The sequence below is a fragment of the Hesperophylax consimilis genome, chromosome 23 (genome assembly GCF_061612785.1).
Source record: "Hesperophylax consimilis isolate HC1 chromosome 23, BYU_Hcon_1.0, whole genome shotgun sequence".
NCBI classification, from domain to species: Eukaryota; Metazoa; Arthropoda; class Insecta; order Trichoptera; family Limnephilidae; genus Hesperophylax; species Hesperophylax consimilis.
The window spans coordinates 6,673,052-6,688,133 of record NC_142858.1 but is presented as its reverse complement, the minus strand read 5'-3'; the positions used below and the strand labels follow the sequence as shown (position 1 = coordinate 6,688,133).

Genomic DNA, 15,082 nt, shown 5'->3' with positions numbered 1-15,082 from the left:
AAACACCATATGCGATTTATCTTTCAAGCTTCCCGTTTTATTTATGATGATTTGGTTTCAAGGGTGGTTGGTTTCGTTTAACAAACAAGTTTTAAATAACTATTATATTCCGAAACACGTATATTTGTACACAATGCAGGTACAAGAAGGCACACATAAGTACTTTAAAAATATGTATAATACAGGTAAACACAAGCACCCTGAAAATATTTATAATGTAGGTACACACACAAGTACACTGAGAATATGTTTAATACAGGTACAGGTAATACAGGTACGTTTTCTTTTCAAATTGAAAATGCTCGGAGCACCGAGACGATATTAAATTATTCAAAGAAACTAAAAAGAAAAAGTGGATTTAAGATAAATATTTACTTAAAACTGTGGTATTTTTAATTATGTAGTACATATTCGCCGGTAGAAATCTTTTTAACCTCCAACTTTGAAAGCTATTTTCTAAAGAAATTTGTTAAATTAATTTAAATACTTGAAAATTTATTTTAATTTTATGTTACGTCTCATAAGAGGGCTCCTGTCTGTACAGTGTAAAGGCAGAGGAGCTATCTCGCCACCCGGTTGTAAAGTTAGGGGCTGTTGGAAAGGATTTATTAATGCGGGTTTTTAAGAGGTCCTTATTATATGAAGGAGGAAAAATAAATGCGATAGATCGTTCCAAATACGATCCGTCTTACTCAAAAACGAGTCGAAGAAGAGGCCCGTTCTCATGAAGCCAACATCAAATGGGAACGGGTACTCCGCTACACGTTTCACGCATGTGTACTGGCGCACCATTGCTGCTAGCGCCTTAGAGCAGGCTCCAATAAAATAGCAGAACAGATGGCAATAGGTGTATTAACAATGGATTATCAATAATACGGACTGCCCTTCTTTGCATAGAATCAATTAGCAGCAGACACATACTTGGACGGATGACGAACCTCGTGTCCGCACTGTTGGTAGACGCAGTGGACTCTTTTGCTGCAGCAGTTGGTTCAGTTTCTTCACTACCTAGGATTTTTGCTGCAGAGTCTCTATCTTCTATCTTCGTCCAACGCCACAGCGGTGCTGCCAAGGTGTGTTATCTATGTGAGGATATTGTGTCAGCGCTTTATTAGCAGCAGACACATGCCTGGACAGATGACGAACCTCATGCTGGCACTGTTGATGTACGCGGTGGACTCTCTCGCTGCAGCAGCTGGTCGAGTTTCTTCACCACCTAGGTTTCTTGCTGCAGAGTCTCCATCTTCTATCTTCGTGTCACCTGTTCCTGTTCTTCATTTTACTTAACTTAATTTCAATTTATTTTTGTTATATTTATATTTTTTGTAGTACCTGCATCAACTGTAAAGCACCCCTGAGGTGATATATCATAAAAGCGGCGCTATACAAATTGTCCTGTAAATTAATTAATTCATTCAAAAATTTTGTAGAGCTCCAGCCCAGAGAGCTAGAGGTGAAACGGTGTGAAAGTTAGTTTTCAAAACAGACCAGGTCGGTCTTACCCAGGCGCAAACCTTCTCAAGGTGGTGATCAATTTTGCGTCTCTAAACATCGAAGCATATCATATCAAGTGGAAAGGGGCTTGTAAAAAACTTACCCTCATGGAAAGTACTGTCGCATTGCGTCGCAATAAATTGATGCTGATTCAACGAGATCGTTGATGCGCAACAAAAACACCGTTGGTCACTACATAGATCGTTGTGGCACTCCCGCATTAATTTGGTGCTGATAGGAAGAAGAGCCGTCAACTACGGTTTAAATTATTCTTCCAAGGAGAAATTCCGCAATCCAACTGTGCAGGGTTGAATGGATCTTATTTGATGGTAACATTCCGTGAAAGGTTCGGTTTCGGACCCTATCAACGGCTTTGGAGATATCCAACAAGACGGTTTAAGTTTCTTTAAAACGTTACCCAAATATGCGTCACATATTCAAGCAGATTGCCACATGATCGGTTTCTTTGAAATCCATATTGCCGATCTCTTAGGATGTTGTTATTTTCGAGGTACGTGAGCAACTTGATATTAACCACCCTTTCCAATACGTATGAGAGTATAGAAGTGATGGCTAAGGGGTGGTAATAGTAATGATCGGTGCGGTATTCCTTCTTAGGGATGGGCAATCGATTGCCCTTTTCAAAAGATCTGGCACCATTTCACTAATATTTTATAGTACTGCAGTTAATTCTGCAGAACACCTCTTAAGGACCAGGGCAGGTATTCCGTATGGTCAGCAGGCTTAAATCTAATTCAAGACCCGAAGAAAGTCCTAGTCCCGGATCTTTGGTCCATTCATTTGGAAACCGCAGTGCGGTAAAAAACGAGGAGTCTGTAACATAATCGTTTACATCTCCTCCACAACTAGCTCAGAATAATACTGTTGGCACCTAGCATCGTGCTACCTACCTTTATATCCTTTGTAAAATTATTGTGGCCTATCTACCCAACTCCCCTCTCCTCTCCTCTCCTATGCCGACTTAGTTGAGTTAAATATTCGTCCTGTCAACATCGTTTGATTACGGAGCCCCCTTTATCGACCGTGTCGAAAATCAAAGCCATCGTGAGCTCGCGCATGGTGAAATTGTTGTGAACCAGCGCAAAGAAGGATTGAAAACCGTGGAAGAATAAAAAAGGGTAAGTCGGCATTCCGAACTTTTCCAATCCTATTATAATCCTATTATATTCCCAACAAATACTCAAATATATTCTGTTCTGCTTTCTCACCAATTCGGGTCGCTTGGGTGGGGAAAAGAGAGGTGAATTTAATTAAGAATATCTATTAATTATGAGTCTCGATTTTAATTGGGTTTGTCACATTTAATACTAAATTTAAATTATACTTAGATCTACTTACATTTTTTACTTAACTAGTTGTCATATGGTTCGGGTTGCTTCGCCACTATTCACATCGTCATTGGTCACTGTAACTACACTGTTGTCACTGAGTTGGTTCTGTGCGTTGGCCTTAGTAAGGCTGAAATCCTAGGTGGCAGCTTCTGCAGTTCTGTAACTCAGGCCCTCCCGGTCGCGTCTGGTTACCGCACTTTCTTCGCGGAGGATAACATATCTTAGAAATCACTTTCTCGAACTCGACTGTAACTTCTTCATCCACCGCCTAGAATCACACCGCTGGGCGGGGAACGCGTACTTCACCACCACTCTTGTCTCGGTCTCCTCTCTCTCCCCCCTCGATCTTGACTGTCTTCCTTATTAAGCTTGTAGGATCTGTCACTCTACCCCGAACTTCTCACTTTTTTTATTTACAACCCACGTCTGTCAACACTTTCTTTGTCTTTGGGTGCACACTGCGGGAACACACTCTGTTTTTTTTTTTTTTTTTTTTCCATTATTTCTGGCTTTCACCCTTCAAGGGTGTTCTTGGCCATCATTTAAAATTATTGAGAAAGGTGTATTGAAAGGTGAATTTAAATATTAATTTTATTTAAATAGGCAAATTTCAAAATTATAATGAAAATTGGAGTCGAGTTCAGACTTAAAAGAGATGAAATGTTGAATGGAGGGGAGGCAATTTTAGTTAAGGCTTGATAGAAGAGAGTATATTCGTTTAGACACAGTTTTAACACACTCTGTTTACAATTCAAAATTATTTGTGACGAAATATGATTCGTCACAAGTCTCTCCGTTAAAGGGCCGAGTTAGCCAGCCGGTCGGTTTGGTCAGAGGTGGAGAGGTGTTATGCAAAAATTTCTGCTGATTTTAGTAGTCCCAGAAAGGTAATCTAAGGAGCCAATATTCTGAAGTGCATTATGAGCCGTGTTTTGGCCTGACCGGTTCAGAACAGAGCTGTACACTATTTAGTCTTAATTTTAATTTTTCAATGTACAATGTTCCACGTCTGCTTTTTTTTTTTTTATAGTGAATACCTCACAAGAGTCCCAACTGCTCCCGTCTGGAGCCAGTGAGACCATGGCATCCCCAATTGGGGGATGTTGTGAGGCTGAAGGTAAGTGGGGAAGGGAAAGAGGAAGGTGGGGAAGTACCTGGCTATTCAGATCTAGTCACTAAACACGGCTAAAGCCATTTGGAGCAACGTTTCAATTCTGAATGGTGGTCTTACACCAGGGCGACACTGGTAGTATCTTCCACTCTGCTAATCATATATTAACCATAAAAATATTTTTATTTTAAATAGAAACGCAACGTGAGTGGTGTTCCATCCCTTATGCCTGCCCACGAAGAAAAAATAAACGAGAATGCAAATAGAAAATAAGAAGTTGGCTAAAGCCAGAAATTGTTGACGGATCTAATATATTGTTAAAGGAAGAAAGACTATACAAATCAGGTCAATCCTTTTAAAAAAAAAAACCTAGTTGCTCCATCCATTTTATCCATTATAACGTCTAGATTCTGCACGGAGGCTGCAAGTTACACAGACAAGTATCTCGCTTGAAATTAATCGCAGCGTGTAATATTACTCGCAACGGGGAAAAATATGATTGTGTGCCAATAAGTTATTTATTAATCTCAAAAGATGATTTTTCCTTCGTGGAAATTTAATGAAAAATAGCGTCTATCAGTTAACAATGTATTATTTTCTTTTGTAATAAAATCCGGAATGCCTGCTCGTTTGTTGTTCAAATTAAGGAGACAGTTTTCGCGGACTGAATATTTGTTATCAACTGAGACTACTTTTCGATCTCTTTCATGAAATGACGCTGTGATAAAAGTAAGAAATGCCTCTTAATTTGCTGTTTGATCACCCAGAAAATTTGTACAAAAAATGGCAGTTCCCATTATTTATTATAATCCGAACAACCTAGATCTAGAAAATATGACCCGGTCAAAAGAATGTTTAACAGACAAATGTAAATTTCCATCTCATCAAACACTGGGACAGAAATAAAAAGATACATATAGGAATAATAAAATTTTATAGGATGTAAATGATAATTAAAATTACAATTCACTTGGCATGCTTATGGGGCGACAACCTAATCCAATTTAGAAAATCCGCATAACTATTTTCAGTAAATTAAAACTACCGTTAATATTGTAAAATAAATGTAAAATCCTTTGACATTGTGGGCACAAATTGTATATAAACAATTATAGTATTCTATCCGTACTGTGTGTACACGTATTTTAAGTGTGTCGATCGAAGAAAATATAAAAAAATAACAATCCACTCGTCATGTTGATGAGGCAATAACCCAATAAAATAAAGACAAGGCGCAAAACTATTCTCATTGAATTCGAACTACAGTTAATATCATCGAATGAGCGTACAATCCTTTTACATTAAAAGGGCAACAATTGTTCAGGAAGAATTATAGTAAAGATAGAACTAAGTGTGTCCATCGATCAAAAAAACTAACAATCCACTTGTCATGTTGATGGGACAACAACTCAATCCAATAAAGAAAGTACAAAACTTTTTTCAGTAAAATTAACTTTGAGAAAAATAAAATATTGTCTATGATCTAGTACGGAAGAAATCAATCATGTTCAAGTGTCATTTTATAAGCTTCATAATGTTAATAATTTCAGCCATTCATTTATTTATTTGGAAGAGAAACTGTCATTTACTATCTTGCTAGGCGTAGTAATGATAAAGAGTGTCTGATGATAATGAGTGAATGTATGCATTAATCATAACCACGTGTCGTTTAAAATAGGTTAAAAAACAACTTTTATTTAAACCTGATTCTACGTTTAAAGCTTTATTTATTTATTTTTCAACATAATTGTATTTCATAATGTTTTCCCCGCTGGGATTTCCAGTGCTAGGGAAAACATTTTACATTTTTTAATTAAATTTTAATATACATAATCTGATCTAATGTAATCTATTTATCTATCCCACTTTAAACAGTCTGAGTTTGTTTGCAATGTTCTGTCAATTTTGTATCTCCCTGTGTTCCAGGTAGGTACATTATTTTATGAACGCTTCGAATATATTGACAATTGTTTGTTTTTTGTAGGAGAGTGGTACTTTGAGTAGTATTTTCAAGATGGCTTAAATACCTCTAATAGCGAGCATCCATATGTATTTAGCCTTAAAATAAAAGTTATTTTGTAATAAATCAGATGTAATAATATATATATTGCAACCTTTTACCATTATAAAATAACATCATTTAAAAAAAGACATTGCATTAAAAAAATATTTGGTTTAAAATTAAAATAAAATACTTAACAAAATTTCAAATAAAATCTAATGTATTGCAAATAAACTGATATTTTAAAACAACATATAAGTTGTGGCGACGTCTCCGAGTGTACCAAAATCTCAAGAGTCTCAAGCCGCTCCTTTTGTATTGTTGAGTGAGTCGTTCGAATCTGTATCTGAATTTGCCTACAGGAAGAGCGAATATCGCGTTAAATTAGCGTTATCTGAATACGGTAGAAATTGACAAATTCTACTTATTTTTTGAAACCCACAGTGAGTTTACAAGATTTTTGACGCTACGTACTAAATGTATCAAGGGCACTTTCACAAAAAATTAAGTAACGTTATGTAACCTGTAATAATACCTATTGCAATGTCATCTATATGAAAAAGAGCATGCTTTTATTTTCCTTTTACTTAATAAACTAAAACTAAAATAATATGTGAAATCATAAAATTTGTGAAATCATAAAATATGTGAAAGTAAATATTGTAATATACAAACTATGTATTTAATCATATTTATCCTTCATATTCCGTGTACACCCGCCAAGAAACAATTCATCGTAATATTTTAAAGCATGTTGTGCAAAAAGTTTTTTTTCCTAAATATTTTAACTAGCGCCATCTGTATTCGTGAAGATTAATAACATGTGTTTCATAGGGTTGTAAGTAGAGTTTTGTATTACGCTGGGGTCCGGATGAAAAGATTTTAGATAAGAAGAGAGATTGGTTCTTATGTTGTCGGCAACACATTGATACTGATTTCAAGTGTGAACGAATGTCCGGTTAGTTTCTCTTGGGGGTACAGATGCGCTGGGTATCTATGCTGCTAGTTTTTCATAAAAAAGGCTAAAATACCCAACTAGACTGGATGATCTTTGTTTAAGAGGTGTATCAAAAATATCTAGTACACACTAAAAGGAGTATGGATGATTTAAAAGAATACTGTTAAATATGTGAGTGCTTCCCCATTTCCTAATAAAATATTAGTAATTCAGAATATTAAAAAAACCTAATTGTCCTAAAATCATGGACGAAGAGCGACAACATGTGTTCCGATTTCTTCATAACATATTTGGTGCTATACTGATAGTTTGTTACGCAATCCGTCCGCGTTGAAAGACCACCAGTTCCGTTTTAACATTAAAACGAATAATTTGATTTGAACAGATTTTCGATAAATTAACAATATTTTATATCAGTAAGTTTTCTCCGTGTAAAAGTATTATCTGAAGAAAAAAAATAAGATTTTACAGGACAAATACGTTGGTAAATTGCTTCCATGTCCATACTTATTGCTGCGAATTTTCAATTGATCTACTCTATTTTCCCTCCCACTGCGCTTAAATATTGAGGTTATAAACATAATACATAGTGTTCTTGTTGTTGAGGAGTGAAACAGATTTATTGCGAAATAGTTTTACTGACCTAGCAAAGAGTTCATTCAGGAGACGGACCAGTTCTTCGGCGGTGCATTGGGCAGATAGGGTTGTAAATCCACAGATGTCGGCAAACAGGATACTGAAAATAAAAGAAAAATCGTGTTATTCATCATCTTCGTTAATATAAAATTTGTTTGTTGTGAGGTTTTAAACCCAAGCAGAATTCATAAGTGCCAATGAGGAAAATTAAATATTATTATTATATTCGAATTAATTAGCATACATACCAAATGAAAACCCAAAGTTAATATTACACATAAATAACCACTACAATATACACTGCAACTTGGAAAACCAGAATAATTTTTTTCTATGTCATGAGGCCAATGAAATATCCAATTTTAGCCGTTTGAGCCCAAGGAAACATGTCAGAAGTCACCCAAACACTCTTTACCAAACATTTTTTTCATTCAGCAATTTCTTCAATTGGGTAGCGTCAACTTCAGTCCTGTTGTAGCCTGTTCAAATTGATAAACCGCAAATGATTTGGCCAACCCTGCAATAATCCCCTTAAAAATAGCAGACTTGCTTGTGAGATTTCAATATTTTATCATTGTACTTTTGTTCAACATAAAAGAAACACATATTTTTAATTTTATGGGATTTGTGCAGAATACTGCTTTGATATATATATTTTTTTTTAATCAAAGTCACATAACACAGTTTATCTTGAGATACATGCCACTGTTTTGATTAAAGAGAAAAAAAACCAATGATAATATGAACAAAAACTTTATATTTTCAATTATCAAAATATACTGAAAATTACAGTTGCATTACATAAAAGCGATGGTTACATAATAATGAAAAGCACCTTTAGATTTTGAATTTATAATTTTAAATATATTAATTTCAAAATGTAATGTTACTACATTTGCAACAAAAAATGTTACAATTATAGTATTATTTTTATATTATGTGAGATCTACGATCCCGATGATTAAGCTGAGGTTGTGTATAGGAGGTGTGTTATTATAATAATTTGTTTATTTATATCTTATAGTATTGATTGAGTACTTAATTTCAGTGTGTTTTTTAAAGTGACAATTAAAATCTTTTAAAAATTTCTGGTAATGAATTAAAAAAATACTAAAAGTATTTATAATTCATTTTTTTTACTGTGTAATAATAATAATAATATTCACATATAAAATAAAAAAAAGAATATTGTCACTTTGCACTTTTAAGGTTGTTTTTTTTTTTGCAATTTGCAAGGATCGAAGGTTTTTCGTTTTATCCAATATAAAACACATTCTCAACGATTTTGTGATATCAAGGAGTTTGTTTAGGTAGTTTAGCAAACAGTGAGTCATTAGCAGAATCCGAAGCAGGTATCGCACAGAGGATATACGTTTTCAACATTTTATCAAAGGTTTGATCAACTTTTTCTTCCGCCTTCATTTCCTGAGTAAGCTCATTTTTTCAAAATATTTTGCCCTTTATTTTCGTACCCGTATCAAAAAAAATAATACTTGATTCAAAGACAAAGTTTTGGAATAAAGTTGAATTTGGTTGAATTAAATTGCTTCGAGATACTTATTTTACTTACAAGCACACTGTAAGTTGGCATGTAATTCTTTTAGTTTTGCAAACATTCTGAAACAACTTTATACCTACTCGTTAGTTTATGTGTCTGGTTCCCCTGTCTTCAATTAGATACACATTTCATACATCGATATCCATCTAGAATATTCTAGAATAAGAAATTCATTTAGTTTTGTAAATATTATGAAACGATTTTATACCCACTCATTAGTTTTCGTGTCTAGTTACCCTGTCGTCAATTAGATACACATTTCATACATCGATATCCTAGTGCATCTAGAATAAGCAATTCATTTAGTTTTGTAAATATTATGAAACAATTTTATACCTACTCGTTAGTTTTCGTGTCTAGCTCCCCTGTAGTCAATTAGATACACATTTCATATATCCTAGCGCATCTAGAATAAGAAATTCATTGAGTTTTGCAAACATTCTGAAACAATTTTATACCCACTCATTAGTTTTTGTGTCTAGTTCCCGTCTCGTCAAATAGATACGCATTTCATACATCGATAGCCTAGCGCACACATGTGTTAAGTGCAGTTTGAAGTGAAAACAATTACTTATTTTGTAAAGCATTTATCAAAATGACTTATTTTGTAAATAGGTGTTTCTTAGGAAATTTACATTACTTATTTCATTAAGAATGGATTAAAATCTGATATTCACATTAATTTCGTTGCTTCCACCTTATAATTATCCTGGAGTATTCTTGTAAATTGAATTTTTAAATTTTACTTTACGTACATGTTTGCGATATGAACCTCTGTGATTTGGATAGTGGAAGAGAGATCTAAAGCGTAGGGTTTGCTTTATGGGGACTTTCAATTATGTGCTAGGTTTATCATTACTCACTAAACATTTTTCGCTTTTAGTAAGGGAGTTAAAAGAATTTAAATTGTCAGGTAAGGTTAGGTTTTCTTATTTCTTAAAAAAAATTAGAAATCTCTAATATTTTGCTCGAATTTCTGAGAAGTTTCATTAAATGGAATACGTTTTAAACTTTTGCACAACTGAAAGAGAACGAAAATATATTACGACGTATTGGAAAAACAGTAAGATAAATAGCTTGACCGAGGGATCAACCGGCTGAGGGATTTACTTTCCGTGGTCAACTGTCAGGTGACCAAGCGTCACGGAGTCATATCAAAGCTACCTTAAGGTATCAAATCTATAAAAACTTACTTTAATAAAAATAAAACAATTCAGTTACGTCATTTTTCCAGCCTAATGTCAAATTATGAAATTAGAGGGTTCAGGAGAAGATAAGTTGTTTATACGTTGGTTTTTTCACTAAGTTGCAAAATCGGTTTGATAAAAAAAATATTGTCGAAGAAAATGACTGAACTTGCTGTCTAATATTTGACCTCTGAAATGAGCGTACTTTCAGCATTCATTTTTAATCAGTAAAGCTTATAAACGATTTCAAGTTTATTTTGGTGATCATTAAAAATATCTGGAAATAGAATTTTACAATTTGTTTGGCTTACATTTATATCATGAGAAAATCGAGAGAAAAATCGAACTTTTCCTGGTTTCGTAATAAATTGCTTATGGTGGTTTGATCGGTTCCATGATAACTCATCACAGTGAAAATTCAACACACTTTTAAAAAGTGATATAAAGACATTAGAAACGATGAAAAATTATTTTTTGACCTAACTTAACCTAACCTACTTAACCAAGTTAATAAATTTTTTATTTCATCACTTTCCATGACTTTACATAACTTTTTAAAGATGTGATGAATTATCATTGTATTGATTTATCCGGTCACTGGTTTGATCAATGCGAGTTTATATTCCAAGTTTTTTTTAAATTTAGTAATCTATTTCTTTTCTATCTCCTTCCCTTTCCCACCTCAATTGGGGATGCCATGTTCCCATATATATATATATATATATATATATATATATATATATATATATATATATATATATATATATATCGGACAGTTGGGAGCAGTTAAGACTCGGGTTCAGAATATATACAAAAAGCAGCACTGTAGTCACTTTTGTGTGTCTACAGTGTCTACACAATTCTCTTCAGAAAAGTTTTAAATGTATATTCCATTTTAACTCAAAACATACAAGTTTAAATTTTATTACTTTTGAATTGTAAATATAAACTATTCATTTGATCCATGTTAAGACTTATTATGATGCAATGGATGCGTTTGCTTCCAAGGAGTTCAAATTGAAGTAGAAGATATTTGGAAGTTGGTGAATAAATGCATATTTATGTTTAAGGCTGTTAATAGTTTCACGCGTCCTGTCAGTCGATCAACGACGAAGCGCTGACGAGCTGGACCGATGGTTATCGTGCGCAGCAGGTAGTAAATTGCCTGGCACTACAGGTCTTCATTCGTTCACCTACAAATTGCAATATTTCCAGCTGAGTATTATCTGACCCACATTTCCAATAAGGCGATTTGACTATCTCGAAACTGGCGAGATTTTTGTTATATATACTGTACTATCGGTGTTGCCAACTGCAAAGAAAAGTATGTCTATGTTTACCTGACGTTCTCGTGTCTCTGTATGTAGATCTTGTGGAACTGCTCAATCCGCGGTTGTCCTGCGATGTCTGCTTTCATTTCCATTGCAACGTGGCGGGGCAGGACAGAAAGAAGAAGTCGTTCCTGAAACAATGAATAAAATATGTTTAAATTAAAAGCATGATATAAACATAAAACACGTAGTTTTTATTAACTATCAAAAGATTTCTGATGATAGACGAGAGACGCTGTTTACCTTGTACTTTTTTGAGCGGCCCTAACATCATCGAAATTTCTTAAAATGGAACTTTAGATCACATATTTTTTGGTTGTCCCTCTCTAAACAAATATCCTCTCTTCTATCAAGCCTTATCTAAAATTGCCTCCCCTCCATTCAACATCTCATCTCTTCTAAGTCTGAACTCGACTCCAATTTTCACTATAATTTTGAAATTTGCCTATTTAAATAAAATTAATATTTAAATTCACCTTTCATTTCTCAATAATTTTAAATGATGGCCAAGAACATCCTTGAAGGGTGAAAGCCAGAAATAATGGAAAAAAAATGTGCTACTGCAAAACTGTACTCAATGTTTATAATGACTGTACAATAAACATAATTTAGCGGCCACGCTTACAAAATATCTAAGAAAAATAAGAAAAAGGAGATATTTTGTCTTCGAAAAAAGAGGTCTCCACGTGGGGTACCCGGTAAAAGAATGCCTACATATTTATTTATTTGTACGCCTATTGGGCTTTTACATACATAGTCCATAAAAAAATATTTTGAAGATTGTAAGTTCACAATAGTTACAGTAATAATACTCGTACATATAGCCATATCCATTTGACATATTATATCAGCAAGTAAATAGTGAATCCATAAAAATAATTATTTGTAGGTATAAACCTGTTGTACAAAAATAAGAATATGCCTGTATGTGTATGAGGCCTTTGAATTAGAAAGTTGACGAAATAATAATTAAGGATATAAATACACTTATTATTTAAAACAAAATACATTTTTGGTATTAAAAATATTTTTAGTTTTGTTAATATTTATTTTGTTTCATTTCTGAAGGATCCCATTTTTAAATAAGTCTGTTTGAATTTAGATTTTGTTTTCTTGATTGAATGAATGCAGTGAAATCATATAAGTGGAAATTAACCCACTTCCCGACAGACGATCGCAGTGAAACCCACCAGATAGACTCGTTGTCGATGACAATGCATTATATTAACTGGTACTTTTGCACACATACGCACGCACACGCGTATTTTTCTGACATTATATTTAATAAATAACATTTTACAGCAGGTAATCTCCGAAATAAATATCTTTACTATCCAATTAGAATTTGGCTTAGGTGTTAGCGTTATTGACTCCAGTCCCCAAGTTGGAAAACTTAATTTCGATCAAACCAAATTTATGTATGCAAACATATTTAATTAAGTTTCATAATACTTATTACAAGTTCACAACAGAGAAGAGCAAAACCCTAGTGAGGAAGGTTGAATCCTCATTCGACCCAAATAAAATAATGTTTTTAAATACGTTTATTAATAAAAACACATAAACGTATCATGGTAAAAAAAAAAATTTTCTTGATGAGAATATTTTTTTAATGTTTAATTGATTGTCATCTAAAAACAATCAATACGAACTAGATACATGAAGCCTAACAACGCATACTCAAAGTTAGGCAAAGTCGGTGTTGAGCGAAAAACAAATCTTTCATGCAAGTCGCAACTGAAACGAACAGAGCGAATGTGTTTGCCCACGATGTGTGAAGTTTACCACACGGGTTGTTATTAAAAATAACAATAAAAACATAAAAACACTAACCCTTGCCAAAAAAATAAATTATGCCTTAATGTACGTTTTATATGCCTTTTTACACAAATATCTCCCACTTGACAAGTATGACGGCTGTCAATCTTCGCGCCGCGCCGTAATGGCCGACGGAAAGATTCCTGTTTTAACGATCGATATGTTCGCCTTGTTACAACCAGTTTTGAAATGTGGAGCTACCCCAAGGTTCCTAGAAAATGTATACTTAGCAATAAATTTTCTATGAACCTTGGGACTACCCGGCAATAAAGAAACTTTACTCTTCTCTAAAGCAAGCAAGAAGAACAGAGATACATGTACAGTTATAACTGCATTAAACCGCCTCATCTTGGACCAAGACACTGAATCAAGTCAGCCTCTTAGGTGTATTGTATAAATAACTAACCATCTCGCTGTTTCTGTGCAGGGATAAGCAGAGAGGCTAGACCGCCACACGACTTTCACGGGGAATCCTCCTACCTTCATTTACATCAACGTTGCATAATCCAATCTACCTACATCATGAAAACATTTGAAAGTATATACTTACAAATAATATATCTTGTGTGAATAAGAGGTCGAGAGGATCGTGAAATTCCATGTCCTGGCGTTGCGGTAGTTTCGATTATTTTTGTGGAAGTTAAGTCTTTTGTTCTTTTCGTTATGATTTTACAATGAATCCTATTAGAATTTTTTTATATTTTTCTGGTTTACATACATATACGTAGGTACTCAGTACTCAGTTCATACTTATTAATACTTCTCTGGTTTACACAGATATGCGTAGGTACTCACTCCGTACATATTAATACTTCTCAGGTTTACACACATATACGTAGGTACTCAATCCGTACTTATTAATACTTCTCTGGTTTACACACATATACGTAAATACTCACTACGTAGTTATTAATACTTCTCTGGTTTACACGTAAGTACTTACTCCATACTTATTAATACTTCTCTGGCTTATACACACACACGTAAATACTAACTACGTGGTTATTAATACTTCTCTGGTTTACACATAGGTACTCACTCCATACTTATTAATACTTCTCTAGTTTATACACATATACGTAGGTACTCACTTCATACTCATTAAAACCCCTCGATCTCTCAAAGGCATTGTTTTATTCGTTCTCTGAGAAGCAATAAACTGAATATTAACTTCGAGTTCTAGGGAATATGTTGTTCTGCTCAATACGATATTAATATTTCCAGAGAAAAATAAATACAATTGAAAGGTCATAACTATGGTCATAATTATTGTATGAAAGTTTAATACTATTGTGAACGCGGTTGAGTTGTCAGAATATATGAAAACATTTTTACCGCTTTGAATTCATCGATGGCGCTATCTAAAGCAAATATTTGTGTGAATTGTATTTTCTGACAATTTTGTTCCATCTGAGATCTCCTTGGATCATCGTTGAATAGGCCACGAAGAGAAATACAGAACTTAAAACATTGATGGTGACATTGATGACGCAGTAAAATGTCACCATCTCAGAACTCTTACTAACAATTTAATCATATTTTATTAATTAGTAATATGAAGCTATGTTATATTTCCGAATGTAATTTATTTCAACAAACCCGTATTTTTAGAAAAAAAAACTAAAATGAAACATT

The 15,082-nt window shown here is 33.8% G+C and overlaps 1 protein-coding gene across 1 annotated transcript in view; it reads right to left on the bottom strand.

Moving 5' to 3' along the window:
- Positions 1–15,082, bottom strand: part of LOC149412269 (adenylate cyclase type 6) — a 563,657-nt gene that overhangs the window by 68,182 nt on the left and 480,393 nt on the right. The window contains exons 10-11 of the mRNA XM_089646087.1: positions 11,639–11,760; positions 7,561–7,653 (exon numbers count right to left, since the gene is read on the bottom strand). Coding sequence (XP_089502213.1) covers positions 7,561–7,653; positions 11,639–11,760 — 215 coding nt within the window. The remainder of the gene's footprint in view (positions 1–7,560; positions 7,654–11,638; positions 11,761–15,082) is intronic.